A 25,639-nucleotide genomic window follows, 5' to 3' on the forward strand; every position below is an offset into this window, starting at 1 on the left:
TAGGAACACCCACCCACAACCATAACCTTACACTACCACCAACAACATCAACAACAACCCCCCAACGCCAACCACTCCACCAACAACAACTCCTTCTCTTCTTCCGCCTCTGTTTTGCAGTCGAAGAAGAAGCGCAAGCGCTGCGGCGAGTGCGTCGGCTGCCAGCGCAAGGATAACTGCGGCGAGTGCGCCCCCTGCCGCAACGACAAGAGCCACCAGATCTGCAAGCAGCGCCGCTGCGAGAAGCTCACCGAGAAGAAGGTAAGTGCACAGACACATACACAAACAGTTAGCCAGCTGGCCATTCTGGCCATTCCATTCTGGCCAGTTGGCCATTCAGTTTTTAAGATTTTCCCAGGCTCGGATTCGAGCTTGGCCCCGGCTTACGCAGAGCCGTTCGCATCCATTCAAAAAAGTTACTCAATGAAATTGCTGCATCTGCTTGCCGCGGCCATAACCTGGCCAATGACAAGGCCTACACAAGGCACAGTGGGGTAAATCAGTGCCACTGTGGCAAGCCGGTTGCCTTCTCACCGAGTATTTTGCTTATGTTTAAGGAATATTTGATTAGGCTTCTCCTATTTAGGCGCATCTCCTATTTGGGCGCATCTCCTATTTGGGGTAGCAAATTCACGATTAATCATATGATTTGCAATAATCGATTTAATTGTATCGCAAAATGGACTGCGATTAATTGAAACCAAAATCAATTATGGCCAAAAATAATCGCGTCGTTCTCTAAAGAAATTTCGTTAAAAGACAGACCAGACAACATACCGCCATTTCTGTAAAGCTGATGCTACAGTTACGGAAAATTGGAACAGATTGACCGCCTCATTTCTAATTCTTAATAAAGCTCAAAAAATTAAAATAAAAATCATTTGATTAATGATTCATCGATTAATTTTCGTCGATTAATTGAAATTAATATTCCCGTAGCTTCAATAATCGATTAATAATTGTTTTCGCCATCACTAATTTGGGGCTCCACTGTAGCGCAGCTAAATCGCTGCCAGTGCAAACTGGTTTCCTTTTCGCCGCTCGCGGCCACGAGAGTTCGCGCGGTCTTGCGCTCCAGCGGTCAGTCACTCGAGATTTATGTCAGCGCAGATGGAACAGATGTTCCAGCTGGAGCCAGTGCAAATTAATGTGTCCATTCCCTCTTTGCCTCTCCCCCATTTCAAAACATGCAACTGCCTTCGGCCCGCCAACGAATTCGCCTTTGCTTTAGCACATGCAACTGCCTTCGTCTTCATCTTTGCCTCTGAATTCGCCGCCAACCTCAAATTCGCATTCGCCTCGCCCTGTGCATGGCCACATTTCAACTAGTAACCTACAAGCACGTTTGCGTGTGTGCGTGTGTGTGTATGCGTTTGTGTGTGCCTCTGCTTAAGTACTTGCGTACGTGCACTTGAGTGCATTTGGAGCATTCGCGTATCCTTAAGCTCGCAGCCTCACTGCCTCAGAGCTACCGAGGCAGCCGAGAGGAGGAGTTTTGCTTCGTTTTCCATTCAGTTTACATTGCGTTTCGAAATCACTTAAGAGCCTCGCCGCAGGCTGCGCATATCCTTAAATAAAATCAGGTTACACTCACACACATGTACACGCACACTCATACACACATAAATGAATCTGCAGCTGAAACTGCGGCCAGGCGGGTCCATTTTGGACTCTCAAGTGGCTGTGGTTATGTGATGTCTTCTTTGCTGGCTGACAAGTTCATTGGCCGAGCAGAGCTAAGGATATCTTAAGAGGACTTTAAAGGTACTCAAGAATTTCTCATTTCGAATACTCCATATACCAAGTTAGCATTTCAAATGGAAGTCAGCTGTTACGTCGAAATTAAAATGGATCTTGCTCTCTATTGCAATCTCTCTCTCTCTCTCTCTCTCTCTCTCTCGTTCTCTTTCCTAAAAGCATTAGCAGTAAGGTATAAATTAAGGTCATGTCCACGGATGTGAATCGCTTCCATTTGGACGCGCTTTGTACGCCTCAAATTTGAGAGTAGAAGTGGAAGTAACAACAACAAAAGAGATAAGTAAGAATAGCAACAACAACAACAAACGCAGTGCGAATATGCCGTATGGAATAAAACAACAATAAAACGATAATAACGAAACGAGGCAACAGAAACAACAACAGCAGCAGCAGCAATAACAGCAATAACAGCTATAACAAAAGAAAAGCAAACGTCGCGTCGTTCGCAGCCGCTGCCGCCTGCAGGAGCAGATGTTCACAACCTACACATACAAACGTTACTCACACACATGCACAAACAGAGAGTCAGACAGAGCGACAGACATAAATAAATAAGCGGCTGAGCGCAACGTTTTGTCTCGCTGCTACGATCAACGCCGGCAGCGAAAGCAACAGCAACAGAGGCAGCAGCGCACACAGCGCTGCTTGCAGAAGCAGCAAACAGGAAACCGAAAAAGAAACGAACGCGTGCATAGTTCCAGCCGGCATAGGCGCGAGGGAGATAGCAAACAAGATAGTTAGGAGAGCGGAGACAGCGCGCGACTGGTCACACAATTAAGAAGGAGGTTGACAGGAGAACGCGGACAGCGCTGCGCTGCGCTTGCGTCCACGTCAGCGTCACAAAAGGTTGTCAAACAAGAAAATGGCACGCAAAGAGACGCAGCCGATCGAAGCTGTCCGCTATCTCTTGCCGGCTCTGTCCCTGCCCATGCTGCTGTCGTTGTCGCTCTCGCTGCCACTGCTTCCAATGACGACACACATAGATAAAGTTGTAAATTTTGCAGTCGCTGTGACATGTCAATATGCCCAGCACACGCACACATGTACACATACACATCCATACATAAATTGTAGACGACCAGCCACGGTTGTTGGCAGCTCTTCCTTCCGCGCTTGGCACACAATTGGCGCTTTATTTTATATCTTCCTCTCCTTTATCATCATCATTATTGTTGTTGCCGTTCGACACATGCATCCCGCTACACAAACATACATACATACATACATGCGAAAAGTCCCATGTGCTCGTCGTTTGGGCAGCCACTGGAAAGGCAATGCCCAAGACACTGTGCGACAAAAAGTTTAATTTGCGATTTCATACTGCCATATACATACATACATATGTATGTATGTGAAACTACAGCAGTTATATGACGCAGTCTGCTATTTATTCTATTTCCTATAGAGTATAATACTTTTATCATATTAGTTTATTTTATATTATACTCTAAAATTTCACTAGCTACTTAGTAGCTGTATAAGTTGTATATTCTTCGTCGCTGGTCTTCACTCTGTTGTTTCTCAGTGTCAAAGTGAGCACACTCACACATACATACATATGTAAAATTAATACAATAATGTCGTTTTCTTTCTTCTCTTTTGCGGAAGTTCTGTGCTCTTCACCGAGTACAGCTGGTTGCCAATATTTCGGCATACTGTTGTGATTACGTTTCGCTGGTTCTTGATTTTGTTGCTCTTATTGTTGTTGTAGTTGTTTTTAGTTGCTGCCACGAATCGAATGCGGATCAATGCACTTCGTATGTATTTCTGTGGTATTTGTGCAGCTCTTGTAATTCAATACGCTGTTTTTGCTGCTGTCAGTTTCTGCGAGTTTTTCAGGTTTTCAGGTTTTCGGGGTTTGGTTTCTGCCCGACTGGGCAGCTGGTCACACTCTGCACGGAGTCGGAGCCGCGTCCTCATCTGCTTTTACTTTCACAAATCAGGTCTGAGAATAAAATAAAAATAAAAATATAAAATGCCCCCAGCACAAGTCATTAACTTGGCTATTTGAATTGGGCCCGCCCGCACACTCCGCTCTGCGCGCCCAAATCTGAGAGCTGAGGCCGCTTCCTGTCGCAGCTCGCCTCAGTGTCCCTTTCAGCTCGCCAGCGCCTTAAATATGCAGTTTTTCTTAGGAATTTTCTCATTAAAATGCTTTTTTCATTTCGCATTTTATTTCCATCGTCTCTTTCGTCAAACGACTGGCAAATAAGGCAAATCAACGACAAGAAGAAGAGCAAATATTAAAAGGCGTCTGGCCCAACGAAACTCGCCGCCCAACCCTCCCCCCAAATGGCGGCCAAAGGCAACCTTTGAGTGTGTGCGGGTATGAGTGATTGACTTGGCAGTGTCCCACCATACCTATTCCCGGTATTGTCCTTGCTAAGACTTTTTCAATTTCACTTTTGTGGCCGCCTGCCACACTGCCAACTAGCTATAACGGGCAACGGCAACTTGCAACGGTAACTGGCAACTGGCAACTGGCAGCGGCAACTTCATCAAGCCAAATGCACTCCACTGAGCGAACTAACCCTAGCCCTCTAAGCCACCCATGACAACTTAAAGGTTTCACTTCATGCATACTAAATTCGAGCTGTCAGCAGCAAGGAGCTCGCACTTAGCACGGGGAGTGCAATGCCCCTACTTGAGCACACATCGTTTCTGACATACTCCCAGCACTCGTCCTCGTTCTCGTCCTCGACTTCGTCCCCGTGCTCCTTGTCGTCCTTATTGTCGCTTCAGGCCTGTGGCACACATCCACATTCACTCGCAGGCACAGCTCGCATTTTGGCTCGTTGGCTTAGCCGGGTCCTGTGCAGCAGGATAGCGTATATGGACAACACGATGTTGATAATGAGCTTGTGAACTTAATTATCGTCGCTGTCAAGCATGTGCATGTGTGTGTGTGTGTGTGTGTGTGCGTGTAGTTGCATTTTGTATTGTGCAATCTGATATAATGTCGTGGCCTGGCATATCCAGTTGCACCAGCACACACACATTCCCTACCTACCTTCCTCTCTCTCTCTGTGCCACTCCTTTCTGATACCTTTCTCTTGCCATGATGCAGAGTTTTATTTTTTGTTTCTTAGATTTTTTAGCAATTTTTACAGCTATAATTGGCGCTTATGGCCAGGTGCTATGCTTGTCTTTGGTACAATGCTGCTTCAATCAGTCAATTTGCTGCTACAATGCAATGTAGAGAGAGAGAGAGAGAGAGAGACAGAAGAAATACTGCTCGAGGAATGGATAGAGAGTTCATTGCACTAAATGGAAAGACAAACTGTGTCCAGTTGCAGGCTCTGCCACAAATCCGATTGAATTTTTGTTTTATTTCCTTTGCGCTGCTCCAAATGCATATTCATCTGCCGAACACACACACACTAACACACTCAGCCGTACGCATAGAGACAAACATCTGCATTTGTTTCTCGCTTCCCTGCACATCTGCTCGCATTGTTCGCTTTTATATTTTTCCTGTTTTTCTTTGCCTGAGCCTCAGCCTGAGCCTTCGTCCTGCTCTAGGATTTAAAACAGACGTGCCGTATTTCTGCTGCACTTACTTCACTCTCTCTCTCCCGCTCTCTCCCTGTCTCTCTCTCTCTCTCTCTCTCTGTCATTCACCGTTGATATATTCACATTTGATCCACGCACGCTTATGAGTAAATACGTTCCCTACAAGTATATATACACATGAATATAAATACATATATTTGTGATAGACAAAACTATTTTACATTGCTTTGAGCTGTGGGGGCGAACGACTTTTAAGCGGATTATGCACAACTACATAATATCCTATACAGTCTCTCTCTCTCTCTCTCTCTCTCTCTCTCTCTCTCTCTCTCTCTGTAATTCTCTCTCATTTTGTACATTTATAAAATTTGCAGCTAAAGATATTGTTTTTGGACAGCAATATATTATATTATATTATTATACCTTTAACCTGGCAGTTTGGGATATAATATGTTAATGCAAGTCTATGATAAAGGAATTCAGGAAATAAATAAATAGGTTTTAATATGTTAATGATTGAGTATATGCTAAAAGAATTTGGGAAATAAATAGGTTTTTTCAGTTATAGAATGAGTATTATTATTTCATATAGAAGGAATATTACTTCATATATCGAAGTCATAAGGTATTAAATAACTAATATCCTGAATGAGGAGTTGTAGAAAGAGGAAGCACATCAGTTGTACCATTAGAGGCGTCCATCGTCATGTCCGCCTATGTATGTGCGTATGTGTTTCTGCATATATGTATATTAGTCATAAGCCTGCCGGCAATTAGAGTGTTTTTAAATTTAAATCCCCTCTGATGTAATATGAAAACGTTTATTTTATAAAAACACATTTAAGCTGTTATTTTATTCCCTATTTTCCGTTTCATTTTATTTTAATTGCAAATTTGTTTTTTATGACAAACTGATTTTAATTTAAATACATTCTTCTATTTTATTGCAGGAACCCAAAGCAAAGCCCGTACGTATACACAATTTATTTATTTAACAAATTCCATTTAATTCTATTTATAAACACGCACAAAAACTACATTTGCATTTGATTTACAAAAATGTGCCCTAATCAAATTTTTATCTTTTAGATAAGAAAATCGAGTAGATTATTCCAAGAATTTTATATTACGCTTTATAGATATGTTATACATAAATGTAAGTGTCAATAAGCTGATATGATAAGATCAACAATTCATAGATTGCCTAGAGGAACGAAAGTCTCGTCTAATTTTTTGGGTTTTGTAGAAAATTTCGTCGTTCCTTTTTGTTTTCCTTCTTGAGCTCGGACTTGATATCAAATTTATCAAGTTCCCTAACTTAGCTTACATTTTGATACCATTTGCTTAATGATAACATTCATATATCAATTTGAGCCGGAATTTTATGTTATATATTATTATATATTATTTATTGTATTAGTTATTAATATTTGAATATTTCGGCTGCAGCCCGATTGAAGCTAGACTTTTTTATATCACACATGATACTACTACTACTATACTCTTCTCTGGTGAAGTCTTGGGTGAACCCTAGAGTGAATAAGTTTTAAAAAGCATAATTAGTTTTAAGTTTGAGGATATATACATTTATTATATATTATTAAATATATTTATTAACTCGAGGGGCATCAGAAAATATCTGCATTCTTGCTTTTTACCCATGACAAGCATTATGCAGCCGGTCACGCCCATGTGCTATATTTTTTATAATTTCTACAACTATTTGACCTTGAGCATTTGCTCTGAGGCTTGCTCAGAATATGCCCCTATGGATGTAGCATATTATGCAAACAACTCTTTTGAGTTCTTCATTGTTCTGCAGCCAACGTATCTATGTATTTGTTGGCAGCGAATGTGTCTATGTATCTGATGGATCTCCCGTCTGTCTATGTGACGGTCTCGCTCAATTCTTTTTTTTTTTTTTACCAGCAGTTTTTTATCAGGCGCATAAATTAAATAATAAACTGTTTTTATTTGTGTTGGTGCAATTCTATGTTGTGCCTGTGTATGTGTGTGTGTGACTGAGTGTGTGTTGTCTGTCTGTGCAATTGAATGCTTTTTGGGTAGCTGTTGTAGTTGTTGCTGTTGTTGTATTCATGAAAATGATTTGCTGCCTCGACGGCTGCATGTATGGACGATGGTTGTTGATGGGCTGTTGCTGCTGTTGCTGTTGCTGCTGTTGTTGCTGTTGCTGCTGGTGGTTGTTGATGAGCGGCATTCACGCCACTAGTCGAAACTGTGTGTATAAGTAGTTGTTGTGTCTGCAAACACACACACACACACACAGTCACATTTATATAAATCTGCGCTGATTATAATGCGTTGTTAAATTTTAATAAATAAATTTTCACATCCTTGTTAAGCGCACATTGAATGCGACAACAGCAGCCACAACACACAGCTCAACAACAACAACAACAACAACGCAACGAGAACATCAGCATTGATTAAAAGTTAAAAAAAATAAAAGAGCACTAAATGCAAATGAATGTTACATAATTTGCGACAGCAACTACGCTGCGTATACTTAACGTGGCATTTGCATGGCAAACGGTAAACGGCGAACGGCAAACGGCAAGGCTAAGCTTAGTGGCCAAGACGCTGCGCCATATCCTTGCAACTAGTTAAGGACAAAAGTGCCGCATTGTCTGATCACACACACACACACACGCACACGCACACACACTCTTGCACACTAACGAGCTGAGAATGCGCCACAGCATTTGCACTTGCTGTAAAAAATTGCAGCGCAAATGATTTTCGCATTTGCTCATTTTAATGAGACAAACTGCAAGGAAACAGCCAGAGACAAAAAAATTAGAGGAGTCGCTCCGGGTGTGAGCGACAGCGAGAGCGGACGAGGTGGAGCTCCCGACACGAATTGCGGTAACGAACACCCAGGGGTAAGGTGGAAGGCTGCAAATGAGGTTAACAAGCAGCGAGAGCAGCTGGCAGTAAATAGATATGCAATTAAGCATTCTTGTTATTGTTTATTAATAAACAACAACAAAAGCAAACAGCAGAAAACTGGATATATATACTATACTGTAGAAAAAAGGAAAACAAGGTTGCTAAGGCAACGAAGCAATAGAGGAAGAGACTAGAGAGAGAGAGAGAGAGAGAGAGAGAGAGAGACGCAGGGACTAGCACGAAAAAAAAACGAGCGAAAATATTTTTACGCTTGCGACCATGCGTTGCATTTCAAGGATACAGGATACATAAACACACACACATACACACACATTGGCACTTTTAACCCTTTTTTTGCATTTCTATTTTTGAAGTGCATTTCGCCCTGCAAGCGGCGCATTTTACTGCCCGTTGGCTCAATTTAAATATCAACGATGCATAGCCGAAATGGTCAGGGCGACTGACTTAAATACCCTGTAAAACAACCATCTAGGACAGCTATGGTCAGCTATAGCTCTACGCTGTCAGCGTATAATAGTGCGAAGTCCTGCAGCAGATGAGTCTAGAAAGAGCTCAAGGACGCAGAAAATTAAAGGTTTTGCTATAAGAAAGGGAACTCTAGAATGAAGAAAGAATTCTAGAATGTGCTCGAAGATGCAGTAAATGAACCATTTCTATATAAATAGGGGGAACGGACTCTATGATGTAGTTAATGAAATAGAGATTTCTAGAAAGAACACAGTGATGCAGTAGATAAAGGATTCTAGAAAAGGTACTAGGCTCCAATAAATATATTTATTCTTGTTCAACTATGGAATACATCATTTATATCTGTCTCTTTTAAAGCTCAAAGATTGACTTTCACTAATTTCTTATCCCATTTTCTGCATCGAATTTATTTTTCGAAAATATAGCTGGGCATCTTTCAGGTCGAACATGCTAAATTACATCATTTGTACTTGTTGGTTTTTCTTCTTGCATGAGTATACCTGTCGGTGTGTGTGTGTGTGTGTGTGTGTGTTTGCAAGGTGCAATTGCAGCGTATTTTTCAGCTTGACCGATTCGTAGCGAGTGCGACCCTCCGGTCTCTAGCAATGCGGCAACAAAACTCGCACCCCAGCACCAGAAACGAAGCGAAGCGTTTGTCAGCTAAACAGTAAAGGGGTTGCACATAGCTTAATATATATACATATATAAACATATACATAAGTGATGGGTGTTCTAGCTGTTAGCTTAGAGGGTCAGCAGGTTACAGGTTATGTTGCGGGCGCCTAATTGCAACCAAAACTAAATACCCAGCTTAGCTCTGCACACGAACACAGACACACGCACCCACACACAGGAACACACTAATACATACACACACTTGGTAAATCCGTTTAAGCGCGCAGTCAGTCAAATCAGAATGGAAATTTCAATTTCCAAAAAATTGTTAGAGCCCGCCCAAAATAAAAGAGGAAAAGTATAAAAATAAGATGCAAAAGGAAGATGAAGATGAAGTAAAAGTTTACTCACAAAGTGCCTATCGAGCAGCAACAACAGCAACAATTTGCCATATCTTTTGATTGCATTTTGACAACAAGAAGAAGAAGAAGAACAGAAACAAGAAGATTCCTCTCTTTCCATTTTTTTCGGCATATTGTACAAAAACAAAAGCCGCACTTTGAATCGATTTTTGATTATTTTTATATTATCATTGCGTTTGCGATGTTGTTACACTGTTGTTATCATACCCTGTAACATATATGTATATGCTGTGGGGTATATTCGACTTGATGTTTGAAAAGTCCATTAACTCCATTCATAGTACCCTATGTTAAGAGGTAAATGAGAACTTGGATAACATTGGAGAGCACTGTTTCCTCTCACCTTTTAAGAACACTCTTCTCATCATCTATTCATAGATTCAAATTAAATTTAGACTTAAGTTATATTTGCCTTTTAATGTAGTTTAATGACGTGTTTAAAGATGTTCCTGCGTATGCTTGTATTGGCCCATTCGAGGAATACCTCTAATATTGCCATATCACTATCCCTGCTGATTCTCGTTTTTAGCTTCTCTGAGTACTCAATATAGGCTTGGTATTGAGCTCCCTTATTATTTCTACTGTAGCTTAAGCTCAACTCAGATATTCACAGAAACTGAGGCTCGCTCCCACCTCGCTCCACTCTCAGCCAAAGGGGCGGACATATGCCAATATACAAATCTCGATTCTATAGGGTATTTATAAACTCAATTGACTGTAAATTCTTGTTGCTGTCAGCCCTCGCACTGTCGCAAATTCAATTTAATTTTCTTTAAATATTATTTGAGACAATTTCGCATGCATTACGCGCTGAGTTTGGAATACAATTTTTTGCGTTTCCTGCCAGTACATACAATATATTTTCTCATGTTTACTTTCAATAACTTGCGTGAGGACGGGATTGGGATTGGGTTCGGGTATGGAGCATGGGTCGGGGGTGTGCTGCAAGGATATGGGGTACAGGACGAGTCTCGCTATATTGAATGCTGCGCATGAACCTGACAACAAACAAACAGAAATACAAAATTCACTGTTGTGTTCCCTATTTTACTTTTATTTATAGCTGAGAGCCTTTTTGGTTGTTGCTGTTATTTTTTTGCATATCGCGGCTTTTGTTTGTCGGCGCAAATTGAAAACATAATTGAAACAATAAATTCGATGCGCACATATCTCTGCCAGCGAAAGAGTTGCGGGGCATTTCTCAGAATTTCAATTGGAGCAAAAGTTGGGAATTAGCTTGCAGTTCTCTTCCAATACATTTCACGCGCTTGCCAAACGAGAGAAAAATCAATTTCATTTTGTTGATTTTCTTCTGGATTTTTGTTCTTGTTTTTTTTTTCACTTGGCATTTTCATTTTGACTTGAGTCCAACTAAAAGTTGTTTCCTGCTTCAGTCCTTGGCCTGACGCGGGCTTGGGTGCCGGGCAACACAGTCAAACAAGTCAAGTCATTTACTAAAGTACGAAAGTCCTGGCGTGCATAAACATCCCTTAACGGGCGCGGCTGCTGCTACTGCTGCTGCTGCGTGGGGGTGGTTTAGAGTAAAGAGCACGGGCACAAAAACCAAAGAAAGCAAAAAAAAGAAGAAAAAAAAAAACAAATTATAAAGAAATGTTTTCCAAAAGGCAGCTGGAAACCAACAACAGCAGCAACAACAACAACAACAACAACAGTAACCTGCACATAAAATGCGCTAAAAAATTTCACGTCACGTAGCTGGCGCTAGTTGTTGTTGTTGCTGTTGTTCTATTATATAAAAACGCTGCAGCAGAACTTTGCACTTAGCACGCATTCACACACGCCCACACACACACAGTTGCACACACGTGCCAGCAAACAATTTAGCGCTTGCTGCATTTACAAGCCCAAAGTTGCAGCTTTGCCGCTGCTGCAAGTTCTCTAATTGCACGCGCAAGAATACAGCGAGCTATGAATCCGGGGAGGCAGCAACAACAGCAGCAACAACAGCAGCAACAACAACAGCAACAGCCAAGGGGCAACGCACACGCACGCATAAAGCAAAACTGATGTTGTTGCTGTTGCTGTTGCTGCTGGCACCATCATCAGCTATGCAAACAAATACGCATAAATATGCACACACACACACGCATAGGCACACTCGGAAATTCGCTCACGCACTCTTAAAATGCAGAAAACAAAATGATGCAAAGCTCGGCACGCAAAACAGCAACACCAGCAGCAGTAGCAGGAGGCAGGAGGAAGGAGGCAGGAGCAGGAGCAGGAAAAAAGGCTGTTAGCTCGAACGGAAACATGTGCAAATAAGGCAACACACTTCAACACACAAACACATACACATATCAAACGCCCACACCCCCACCCACCCGCACACACACACACACACACACAAACAGTCACGCCACCTGCCGCAGTTCTTTGAAGCCGCAGCTTACGCACATTGCGTATACGCCAGCGAGCGCCCAGCGGGGCCACTGCAATGGCTTCACTCAGTTGGCTACTTCTTTCAGCTGCATTTGCCTTTGGCCACTCGAGCAGCAGCAGCAGGATGACGCATTCGCTGCATTGCATTGCATTGCCCTTCTTCTGCTGCTCCGTTCGTTCTTCTCCGTTTTCTGCGTCTTATTGTCGCTGCCTGCGAGTAGTTGACGCAAATATTTGCATTGCAGGCCGCCGACCTTTCGAATGCTAGTGACATCGGCACCCTAAATTGTCCGTATATGTACATATATAAAATGTGTGTGTGCGTGTGTGTGTGGTATATACTTGTCCGTTCCCTTCTCAATGCACTTGTCCTACACACACACACACGCACACACGCACACACTTGGTCGCATTCTCAAGCTGCATTTCTATTTCTTGCGAGGCCCCCTTAAACAACTTGGCAGCTGCTTGGGCGATTGTCGCCTTTGATAAACTGATGCTGACTTTCATGTTGTTGCCCGTTGCCCCCTTCCCACTGCCCCCTTGTCGAGCCACTTTGTCGTTGTTAATTATAAAAATTTTCCATTTTGCGTTTGACGTGGGGAGATATTCTGCGCTGTGCTCAAAAGTATGCTACACTTTTTAGCTGACGCCTTTGCCACTTGCTTATGTATCAGTACATTACACACACACACACACACACACACACACATACACACATAGCCGCTGTATATATAGCATTTTCAAGTATATATATATATATATATATATATATATATATATATATATATATATATGTATATATTGTATGTAAACTTGCTGGTACAAATTGCAAGCAAGCATTTTATGCTGCGAGGGACCTGCCGAGGGGCGAGCCAAGGCGAACAACAAAAGTTTAAGAAAAAGAAAACTGTGCAAATAAAACTTTTTGCTTTCGCTACTGCTGCTGCTGCTATTGCTGTTGTTGTTGTTGCTGCTGCTGCTGCTGCTGCGTTGGCTTTGGCTTTCCGCACTTTGGCAAAAGTCCTTGCCAAGGGTAAATGCAAAATTTACACAAACACACACGCTGCTGCGCAAAGAGTGCTGGCCAAAAGATGTTGCCAGCGCCGCGTCAAAAAATAAAAATGCCAAAGCAACGAGTGCAAATAAAATGGAGAACTGCTGCCAAGGGGGAGCCCAGCTTTGATTTTTGGTAAAGCATCGAGGGCAGCAGCAGCAGCAGCAGCAGCGGCAGAAGTTGGCAAGGAGCAGTGCAGCTTGCAGCTGAGAGAACGCTTCACTGCACTAGACTATTATTGAAGTTACGCCAGAATCCTTGCACACAGCATCCCATCCCTGTTGCTCTCGATTGAGTTGTTGCCGTTGCCTCAGTGCTGCTGCTGTTGCTGCTGCCGTTGAGAAACTTTCGCCTTTGGGGCTGGCAATGGGAGTAACATCTTTAGCATGCTGGCATCCTTTGCCACAGTGGCAGTGTGGCAGCATGGCAGCATGGCAGCATGGCAGCATGGCAGCATCCTGGCAGCGTGGCACCGTCGCATCCTCCCCATCGTGGGCGTCCTTTGCATATTTAAGCGCGCGACTCGCACAGTTGCTGCCACTGCGTTAGCTTCTGCTCCACCTCAGTCGCCGCTGTTGCCATTTTTTGCATTTTTTATGTGTTGCTAGGTCATTGTACGTACAAAAGCCACTTTTACTGAGCCAGCAGCAATTGCTGCAGCAACTGCAGCTGCTGGAGCAACAACAATAACAGAAGTAAATGGAACTTCACCTTAAGCCACGACTAACAGATACTCTGATTCGATTAAGCGACAATCATAGAAATACAATTTGGCATCTAAAATTACAGCCAAGTTTTTTAAAATCACAATTGTATGGGACTTAATATCAATAGACAAATTTTATAGATTAATCGATTACAAAAGTAGGGAATTTAAGTTAAGGGAAATAAAGAGATTTTTACCACTTGCATTTGGAACACATTTTCGATTGATTGGATAAAGCGCTATGAACTCCCAATCATCTATTCTTGCTTTTCAAATTTGCTCTTATAGATAAATGCTATCGAAATCTGTCACACTCCTTCATTGATTTCTAAGATTTTTATTCTGTCCATTATTAGGCGGGGTGGATATATTTTATATATTTTTATAATATTTCGAGATGAATAGGCTAAACAATTATTGAAACTATTGTAAATTAAAAGAAAATTTAAATTTAAAAAACTAAAAATTATAATTATTGAAAATTATATCTATTCTATTATATTCTCTTCATATTGCTAAAGCAGATCGTGAGCCCATTTTCAAATTGATACTTGAGCAGAATCCAATGTAAATATCAAGCCGTTGCATATGCTCCATGAAAGTGTGCAACTCTCGCTCAGAGGATTCAGCTATTTTTAATGAGTATCTTCAGCAGCTTCTGCAATTGCAAATGCGATTGCTGCTGCGACTGCATTTGAGCTGCGCAGCAACTTTTCGAGCTGCTGCCAAATTAAACAAAATTTGCGTTGCCTCAAAGCGAGAGTTTTCAGTGCTCCACTTGCTGCTGCTGCTCCTGCTGCTGCTCCTGCTGCTGTTGTTGCTGATGGGCTTTTCCTCTTTCCCTCTCATTTTGCTTCTGCTTGTATTTTTTTTTTGGTCAGCATTTGGCGCATTTTTAATGCATACGATTGGGCGTTGTGGTGGCTGGGCGTGGCACCGTTTCGCTCTATCAAATGCAATTTGTAGCTGGCTGTGTCAACTCGAGCAATATTATTTGCATTTCTTATTTTGCCCGAATGCGAAAAGTTTGGCATTCAGCTGCATAATTTGAATTGTTGACGGGTTGTTGTTGTTGTTATTTTTTGTGTTGGTGTTGTTATTTAATATGCAATTGCAATGACTTTTTAATTTGTGCACAAGCTCAGCGAATGCCAAATGCATAAATCATTTTTGGATATCACGCGACAAATTAAAAATTAATGCAACGTCACAGCCGCCAACTCGCGCGGCGCCTCCTTCCACTGCCACGCCCACAATATGGCTGAGCTGCCAATGCAACAAATGCTGCAGATTAACCATATGTGTATGTATGCATGTACGTGTGTAGAAAAAAGTGCGGGTCTCATCTCCGATGCGGCACATTTTTATCGATTTTCCTCACAGCTCGCAGCTCGCAGCGAAATGCAGGCATTGAAATAATTTGCAACCCCAAAAACGCGTCCAAACTCGGTTTTATTTCATTTTACTTTACTTCTTTCCTTATTTTTATTTTCTATATACATATATACATGTATCTGTACATATACATCTATACATATTTTTTGCTTTGCTGTGAATGCTGCGTAGCACGCACTTTTAGAAAAACTGTGGAAAAACTGAGAACTGAAAACCGTAGAAGAACACGCAGCATAGAAGGATAGTGTTTATATATACATATATATATGTGTGTGTGTGTGCACGATGAGTGTATGTGTGGGCTGTCGCTGCAAAGAAGAAAGCGAAAAAAAATTCGCAATGAGGGTTGAAAATAAATTGCTTTTAATTTGATTTCAACTCAATTAAATCTACGGAATGGAATTTGAAATTAATTCATTTCTCAACTTGGCACATCCTTGACGCACATCCTTTGCAACAACCGGCCCTTGGCTAATGCACTTTTATTAGCAGCAAGCGCTTGCTCCAGCATGTTAACCGCAGTGCCCGCACATATACTATATATATGTATATGTATATATATATATATGTATATATATATATATGAATCTAACTAATTAGTTGTTCTGCGGAACGAAAACGAAATCCTATTTGAGAAAGAGTACGTCTGCAGCCTCGGAGATATGCCTGGGCAGGAAGTGCACATCTGCCAGTATTTTGGATGGCTTAATGAGTCGACAAGGCTTTGTCGTTCACATTAAACATGGATTACAGTTTGCAAATAATCCATATAGCAAACGATATTAGAAATTCTGTATTTTAAGTAGGCTAAACTGGTTGTCTCTTCCAATCAGTTCTAGCTATGAGATGTGTATATATGGATACATATAGTCATAACATCTTCAATAGTTTGTATAGGAAATTAGCCTAGTTTACGTCTGCTTTCAGTCCGCCCTTACCTCAGTTCGCCGTATTCCCCCCTTGTTGGCTTTTAAATTGTGTCACAATGCAGCTGTAAAATGTTTTGCTGTAACCCTTTTCATTTAGCCAACACATTTTCATTGGCCGCTGCTACCTCAACAAAACAATAAAATTTCCCGCCTCCTCCTCCCCTGCCGTGCACACCCGCATCGGCGCATGAACTTGACCTTGATACAAATTTTGAAGTGAGCTTTTTAGCACATATCAAAATGGTTACATCTCAAGGGGGCCCTCGACGCGCACAGCCACAAGCAGAGTGGGAAGGGGCGATGGCTAGGGCGAGAGTGATTGAGCGGAAGCGAGACAGTTTGAGTAAGGTAGCTATGCCAAGTGGCGGCGTTGCCACCTCGCCAGCTTCGCGCCCCAAAATGCGCCTCGCAGTGACATTGAAAATTTCGCATCTAAATTGCGTGTAGCAAATTGACGATGACGCATTTGCCAACTCCCTCGCCGAAAGGCTGTCTGTATGTAGCTACAAATATGTGTATGCACACAAATACATGCATATATGTATGGATTTGTATTTGTATATATACATACATAAGACTGCAGGGTTGGCTTCAATTACACTGCAAAAATGAAACGAAAAACGAAAAAACCCACCCCCATCGACACAAAAGTCAACCCCCGAAATAAAAGACGCACAGCCACAATCAGAGAGGAATATATACTATATACACGCACACATCAATAGAGGTATAGAAAATGCGCACACACATATATACATACATATATAGATATATATATATATAGATATATAAGAGCCAGCAGAAAACAAATCCGTGTGATTCACCGGCAGCTCCAGCCGTGCCGCATAATTCAACACCTAATGCCAGACGGCAGGCAGTTAGTCATTTAGCCAGCTCTTCAGCTGTTCAGCACCCCAGCTCCTCGGCTCTTCGGTCACGCAAGCCGCAGTCATAACCTTCAAGGACATGGCGGGCGTCAGCGTCGCCACGAAAGTGATAATCAAAATAAACAAAGATTAGCGTTGCATGTGCCTGTTACAGCTGTAATCCCCACCTCACTCACCCATTCTCTTCCTCTCCCTTTCCTCCTCTGTCTGGCTCAGGGCGGAAGGTGCGCTTAACCTTGAAATTGCTGCTGGGGCAGGAGCCGGGGCAGGACAATGTTGTTGTCCTAAACCTCTGGCTGCTGTGGCTGCTTTGCATGCTGTGCCTAGCCTTGATAGCTCCCCAAAACAGAAAGGGGTTGTTGCTCTCAGTTGAAGCGCAGGCATTTCCCTGGAAGTAATTAATAATTTTGGCACATTTACCTAGCAACTGCAGCAGCAGCAGAAGCAGCAGGAGCAGAACCAGCACCAGGTCAAGGTTATCAATTAAAAGGTTCAAACATGTTCCTAGGCAGTTGAACGACCTGAAGGTAGTCAAAGCCAAAGCCACTCGAAGGGTTCGATGAGCGGCAGCACCTAAAGCGAGCAGCCGTGAGCAGGGAGAAGCAGAGCTGAAGTTGGGTTTGCAGTACATCAAGCGAAGGGTTGCCAAAAGCCTCTCACACACACAAACGCAAACAGAGATACAGACAGAGAGACACGCACATTGGGCTCTGCCTAAAAGCAACTTTTTATGGGGCGCCCATTTGCTCATTATGATGACGACGAAGTCAACTGCTGCTGCTACTGCTGCTGCTGCCAGCATGCGTTGGTTAGGGGGAGGGCAGTGTGGGGTAGCAGCAGGGGAGAGGGCGACAAATGTGTCATAAAAGGCGCAACAGTCTACCGTCTGCATGTGCGGGCCTTTGATAGGGCTACTCAGCTCCACTTTTTGTGCGCATTTCTGTTATTTCTCCTGGTTTTTTTTTTTTTTTTTTTTTTGCTTTGTGCGCGCTCTCGACGGCACCTACCCGAAATCCACTTGGCCTAGGTCAGGTTCCTTAATGCTTTTCTGTATGTGTGTGCGTATATATGTCTGTCTGCGTGCTTGTGCCATTCTGTTGCTGTGTGTGTGCGTGTGGCCTTTGCGGTTTAACTTGGCTACCTGTTGCAGGGTTTTGTCGCCCTCGGGGCTTTTGAGCCTAAATTGCGTCTCATTATTGTGTCGCAGCTGCTGTCGAGACTTCTTTGTTGGCCTCAATAAAAAATAAGAAGAACAACTATGTAAGTCTGTGTGTGTGTTAATATGAAAAAAAAAAAAAACTAACTAATAACAGCAATTAAGACAACATGCGTTTTCATCTGTTGGCGCTAATAAAGATGGAAAAAACTTAAACAAAAACTGAAAACGACAAAAAATTGATTTCAAAATTGATTCAGTTTCGTCTGCTGCTCATAAACTGTCAGCGCCTGGACCCAAGACGCAGGATGTGAGAGCAACTCGAACGAAAAGGAAGCTGAATGAACAGGAGCAGGAAGCAGCTGCTGACTGCTGATTGCCCATTGTGTCCGTGCGTGTGTGTGTGTGTGTGTCAGAGAGCTTCTTTTGTGTGTGTGTGTTTGCCTATTTTTGGCTCAATTTCACGCAGCCTTTGTAGGTCGTCGGCCTCGCGAGTCGTCGGTGCTAAGCAACGACTTCGGCTAAGTTGATTATGTATAAGTTCGTGTGTAAGTGTGTGTGTATGAGTGTACGTGTGTATTAACATTATGTCGGCGATGACAATAGGATAAGCTTGTGCAATTCTTACCACTCAAGACTATGAAGAGGGAGACCACATAAACAAATATGAATAACAAATAGAATATTTATTTAACGGTTAGCTAAGTACATAGCTTAGCTGTTTTATCCTCGCTTTGTTTCATCAATGTCGAGACAATACATTTTCCAATTACATATGTTATCGTTTTTTTTTTTTATATATGTAAGATGTAAGTAGTATTACATTCGTAAAGAACCTAAAACACTATTGTCTTTACTGTGTCGTTGATGAAAATTTGATATTATATTTATTTATTATTAGATTGGACGTATGCACGATTGAAAGATTTTATGATGAAAATTTAAAATTTCGTTGATGACCTATAAATAATTACATTAGTAAATTAAAATAGATTTTAAACATTCAAAGCAAGCTTGAAAATATGAGGTTAAGTCTCTATTTAATATTTTTTATTTTCCCTATAAAATTTAATCATTTAGTATTTTCTTTGAATATTAAATGACGAGTGAAGAAAGGCTTCACTTGATAGAGTTTTTCAAAAATTAGTTCACATCCTTAACTTTTATGGGTCTAAAGGATAAGTATTTAAATTGTATAGGCGGTTAATATCCAAGTCAAAGAAAGCAAATATCAATTTAAACTTTCTTGAAACAAATATAATATAAATATATAATAAATTCTATATTTATCTAATTACATATATTAATAAGCTCAGTCTTAATAGGCTGTTATCGAATCGACTCTAATTGAATTTCCTTTAATAATTCGCTTAAAAGTCTATCACAGAAATTTAGTTAGAAGGAAATTTACTTCGAATGTCTATCTGTTCCAGAGATCAATATAAACGCACTTCTCCACTTCTGCATGCTCCACTTTTAGCTGGCGTGTTTTGGTGTCAACTGTACACTGGAAATGCTGCACAATATCAATTTCCAGAAAAAAGTCAGCAAATCACCTCAGTAACTCTTAGCCGAACTAAATTTAGATCGACAGCCCCTCAGGCCCATTTACATGCGAGTGTGTGTGTGTGTGTGTGTGTGTGCGAGTGTAATGCTCACCAAAATCCAAGCCTATGTGACATCGACAAGATGTCGTCTTTGTCGTCATTGCTGCTGTCACTTCATGGGGCTGCAACTGCAATTGCAACTGCGACTGCGTCTGCGTCTGCGTCTGGGACTGAGAATGAGACTGAGACTGGGAGCATGGCACGCTCGCAGCTTGCATTAAAATAATTGCTTCCGAAATGACAACTGCTGCTAAAAGTGGATGTGGATGTAGATGCGACTGCCCAAGATATGCACAGCCCCTGACGAGGCTGTTCATGATGTGGCAGCAACATGTGCGCCCTCTGCCTGGGCTGCGATGTGTGCGCGCCTGCGCGTGCCAACAGCACAGTCTTCGGCATCTTACGGCATCTTACGGCAGCTTGCCCCATGTACATCTGCATCTGCATCTGCCAGGCGTTGCTTATTTACCGTTAAGGCGCAGCCGTCTGTCACTCAGAGCAGGCACAGCGACAAGGGCATTCCAGCAGCACTCCTGCGAAGCATCCGCGTCCATTTCCATTTCGACAAAACATTGCTGCCTGCTGCAGTATGCCATTCCCCATACTCGCACATATCGCCATCCGCATCCCCATCTGCAGCTCCCCTTCACTCTGCCTTGCACTCCAGCAGTTGGCGCTCGTCTGGGTCCATATGTCGCGTCCGTCTGCTGCGTCTATTTTCGGATGTTGCGCCGCGCCTGCGCACATAAGATGGATGCGCACGCGTGTTTCTATGTGAGTGTGCGACTGCGTGCGTGCGTGGAGACGAGCACTAGATTTCCATTTGGATTTTCAATTTTCCGCTTACCGTTCACAGTTATGTGTGTTCCCAGCACTTTGTTTAATGGCTCCAGTGCGCTGAAGCACTCTAAGACACAGCCGCGTCTGAGGCTCGAAGAATTATATTTATGACTTTTCGCCGGAAATAGATGCTGAGTGAGGTTTTATAAGTATATGACTTCCATAAGTCGCGGAATAAAATATGTGAAGCACTTCTCATGTCTATTGGAATTATCAGAGGCTCATCTTACACTGGGGATAATTTTCACTTGAAACTAGAGAGTTTTATTAAGGGTGTCTTTTTAATAAAATAATAGGTCAATGACACTTTTAATTGATTGTTTTGTATTTTAAGTTTTAAAATAGTCGTCTTTTTCGTAATTAAATCTGTTTTATTGTTTAGTTGGCAAAATAAAATTTTGTATACTGAACAAAATCGCGTTACACTGACAAGCAGTTCGAAAAAAATCGCGCGCGAGTCGCGAGTGTACCACATAGCTTCTCACATAAACTGCTTTTCGTGCACTGCTTACCGCGCAGCCCTGGTTAACGCCGGGCTGACATATATAGACGCAAGTTTTGTTCACTGCTTTAGCAGAATGACAAGAACTAAATGAACAGACAAGCAGTTCTGTTCAAGCAGTGCTTCGGTTCAGTTTACTGTGAACGAAACTGGTTTGTGTCTTGACTATTTCAGTTTGCATACTTATTTCAACTGAACACATTGAGTATAAAGGTCGACTTCTTAACGTATTTTTAAACTGTATAACAAAATAGACAGCAATAAAGTTTAACGTATTTTGAAACCTTATACTAAAATAGACAAAGAAAATACGTGACTCACATGCAGATTCATAAGCTGTTTAATAGAATTAAAACTTTTCTTATATAATTGCCTAATCATGTTAGCTAGCATTTTTGTAATTAAATCAAATGTAAACATAAGTGATTAATTTAGAGTGTTCGTTTCAAGACAGCCTGTTCGCCTGCTCAACTGAGAACAAATTAGCACTTAACGTTCCTCATTATTTCTACGAGTTAATCAAGTCACTCACAAAAACTTTTCTCTGCCATTTATTCAATTTTCAGATCGTTTACGGTGCCGACGGCCAACCCGTTCGTGCCGATGCGAAGCGCGGACGCGGCAAGGGCAAGGCGACTGGCGCCAATGCCGTCGTCGTCAATGCCACCGCAGTAGCCGCTGGCAATGGAACACCAACAACTGGGGTAAGTGCATCCATCCATCTGTTTCGCTGCCGCTAAACGCCTCCGCCTTCGGCCCCCGCTCGGCTACGGCTTGGGTTTTTATTGCGCCAAGCCTTCGTCACAATCACACAATGCACAGTCAGGCATGCTAATTAAGTCACGCGGTAGACAGTTTGTCTGCGGTTAAGCAGACGAAGTCCCAGTCCCAGTCCCAGCCAGACCCAGACCCAAACGCTGACTCAGTCTGCAGACCCACTTTGAGTGGCTGTCGCGGCATGCGGCAACATTTTCCACGTCATCACGCCGGGGCATCCGCATTGTTTGCGCAGGCAAATGGGCAACACGCTTTCGGTCTGTTGGTCTGTTGGTCCGTCGGTCTGTTGGTCCCCTCCATTAAGCAGCAGCATAATCCATCCACCAAGCGTTGCACGTAGCAAACTCGCAGAGTCAGTGGCAAGCGTTGGGGTCAACCGTTCGCTCTGGCACCAGCCTCAAAGCACACAGAGGGCGCAACAAAATATAATAAAAACGCAAAAGGGCAGACAAAGTTACGCTCCCAAAGGCTGCCGCCGACGCCGCTGCTAAAGTCGCAACATGCCGCACGTAGCAAGACCCAAACAGAGTCAGCGGGACAGACGGCAGCAGCAGACACAGACAGCGAGTCCCAGGCCGATACCCAGACCCAGTCCCAGTCCCAGGCCCAGGCCCAGGCCCGGTCGGTCTAGCTACTTACGAGCATTGTTTGTCGTAGAGGAGGGTCTGGCTCTGTCTGCGACTGGGGAATCGGCGGACCGTTGGGCACTCGCTTCCAGCTAAACAGCGTCAGAGGCTGACATTGGCTTTGGCTTTGACTTTGGATTTGGCTTTGACCTTAGCCAAGGCTCTGACACGCAACTGGCGGGTCGTCTAGCTGCCGGCTTTCCTGTTCCTGTTCCCTTTCAAGGTCGTGGTCGTAAAAAGTTGTCTAATTTAAAAGTCATTCACACACTTCCTGGCAACGTCACAGCCCGGAGCGATTCTCTGTTTTCCCTTTTATGCCATGTCTATATTTCGGGCATTGCTGAATAATGAAATTAAATTATCATGGAAGTGATTTATTAATTTATATTCATCAGCAATATAATTTTTTTAAACGTAAACAAAAATTTGGACTGAATATAAAAAAAAAAGAAAAATCTCAAATGAAATCTATAAAAAATACTATATGTATATTCAATACCTAGATATATAAAAAGATGAAACTTACAAAATAAAATTATACAAAAAATAAAATAAACACTTATCTCAAAACCATTCTTAAACGTCACAGATAATCGATTTCTCTGGTTCTTTCTATGTTTCGTTATCTGTCAGTCTTTCCCATGCATAAAATACACATATTGAATTAGCAAGACATGCATATCTTTCTTTATGTATAACAAATATTAAAGATCACAAGAAAATTTAAAATGTAGACCAAGACTTCCCTCTTATCTATCTGTTCACGTATGAACTAGATTTATCTGGGAAATAGTTTCCTGGGCCAAGTGTTGCTATGCACATTGATACATACATATTTATGAACAACAGCATTGAGCTGAAGGATTCGATGGAATCAACTTCCCTTACAGCGTTTAATGCTCTCAGTGTGCAACTTGAGCCTTTTTGCCACACAGCTTCCCATCGGACTGCGCCGCCTCAATCTCCGCCTCCTCCTCCGCATGATGGTCGTAAAAAGTTAACCAAACTTGAGAGTCATTCGCCGACTTCATCGTCGTCACATCCTGTGGTGTGTTGTCCTTGTGTGGCATGCCACACCCCATTGTCGGCGCTGCTTTAATCTGGCGATTTGTCTTGTAAAGCGGCAGCGGCAACAGCTGTCTTCATGTCCACATTCGCATCCCGGGTGTCCCGTCAATGAAGCGTTGATTATGTCGTCATGGCCACACACACACACACGCACACACACACACAGACACAGACACACTCAGAGACAGTTATACTACCCGGCGAGCGCACAGACAGAGTCAGCCAACAACTTGACATTCCTTGGCAAGCCCATAAAAACGCAGACAGGCAACGATGGCAACGATGGCAACTGGCAGCATGCGGCATGCGGCATGCCACATCCTTAGTCGTAGCCAAATCACGTTGCTCCATAAAATGGCTAAAGTGAGCAACAAGTCTCACTGTTTCTGCCCCTCTGCCCTCCACTGCTGCGTGCCTCCTAACGCTGCGCCGCTTGACATTGAACTGGCAACTGGCAAGTGGCAAGTGGAAAGCGGCAAGTGGCAACTGGCGCGGCGGCAGCTTCTTTAAGTTTGGCTGCGGTTTGCCTTTGAATTAGTCCCCAGCACTTGGTACCCAACTTGGCTTCGACTTGCTCTCCGCTTGGTCTTTCCCTCAGTTTCGCACTTGGGTCTCCTTCTCGGCGTGGGTCTCGCTTTCGCTCTTGTTCTCGTTCTAGTCTATTGCCAGTTGCCAGCCAGCCCGTTGGCATTTTGTGTGCCGCTGCTGCAACTGTTGCTGCTGTCTTTCCGGCAACAGTTGCAAAGTTTGTCCGTGTTGGCGTTGTTGTTGCCGCAGCCTTTTGTTGCCTGGTTGCCTTACTGACTGCCTCACTGGCTGACTGGCTGACTGGGTGAAAGTGAAGTTTCGTATCGTTGTCGCTGCCTGTCCCAGTGACCAACAACAGCTGCCAATGTTGCCTGCCACCGCGTCGCCGAAAATTCAGGTCGCATTGCATTGGCGTTGCCATCCCGTGACCTTTATCGCCTGCAAAAAAGCAACTGGGGAGGCAAAAAACATGAAATGGCCATGCGGGACTCACCAAGGACAACGCCAGAAGCGTCACTTCTCCATTTGGCTCCAACTCCAACTCCAGCGAACAACCTACAACGTGCAACGTGCAACGCGCAACGGGCTACTCGCATTCATGTTTGCAAGCATTTTTGGCAAGCGCTGCGGTGCAGCCATTGTTCATGTCCGTGTCGGCCTTTGTTGGCCCAATCCCGTTGCCAATCCTGTTCTCGGTCCATGGCCATGGCCATGGATATTGCCGCAGCCACAGGCACAGCCACTGCCGCAGTCAATGTCGCTTGTGGCAGCCTGTCCGCCACTTGTTGCCCGCCGTGTCATGCAATCTGCATATGTATGCAGGCTGTCCCTAATGGACACAGTCCGCTGCTATCGTTGACCTACACTGCCCAGCAAGAGCTTGCTCGAGCTTTAAGTGGCACGCCTATTCTCAATTTTTACACAATATTTCAATAATTCTCACAATAATGTACAGTTTAATGTATCTATCTATCGTCCCTATCGACGATTGTTTATCGTCCACCTGTAAATGCTAGAGACCTTCTTTCATATCGGATGATATGTGTTGGCTGACTTTTATAGATCGAAACAATTTATTTAAATCAAATTTAGTCACACTTAGCGAATTGACCTTATGTAGCAGAGAATAGTCAATGACGCCCATGTCACATTTACTAATTAATTACCAGTAATATGGCTTGTAATTGTCTACATAAGTAGAATATGGAATATTTAATATTTTATTTAATATTGTATTTCATCTACCAGATTTTCCTTATCCATATATTTTATTCCCTGCAATAAAATAGTTTATCCTAATCAAATATTTTAAAATATAATATATATTATGTTTCACATACACATTTCATTCAAATTAAATTCAATTGCTTTCAATTGCATTTCCTTGGTTTTGTTGCACAGTGTAAGCTGCAGCATTTTTGCGCTGGCATGCTGAACATTTAAGGCAACACCCA

General features: G+C 42.8%; 1 protein-coding gene across 1 annotated transcript in view; it reads left to right on the top strand.

The window, feature by feature from the left end:
- The window catches only part of LOC6583512 (DNA N6-methyl adenine demethylase), a 111,255-nt gene that overhangs the window by 2,714 nt on the left and 82,902 nt on the right, over positions 1 to 25,639 (top strand). The window contains exons 2-4 of the mRNA XM_044010158.1: positions 121 to 261; positions 6,222 to 6,239; positions 21,753 to 21,890. Of these exons, the coding sequence (XP_043866093.1) occupies positions 121 to 261; positions 6,222 to 6,239; positions 21,753 to 21,890 (297 nt within the window). The remainder of the gene's footprint in view (positions 1 to 120; positions 262 to 6,221; positions 6,240 to 21,752; positions 21,891 to 25,639) is intronic.

This window comes from Drosophila mojavensis, unplaced genomic scaffold (genome assembly GCF_018153725.1).
Source record: "Drosophila mojavensis isolate 15081-1352.22 unplaced genomic scaffold, ASM1815372v1 contig_74, whole genome shotgun sequence".
NCBI lineage: Eukaryota > Metazoa > Arthropoda > Insecta > Diptera > Drosophilidae > Drosophila > Drosophila mojavensis.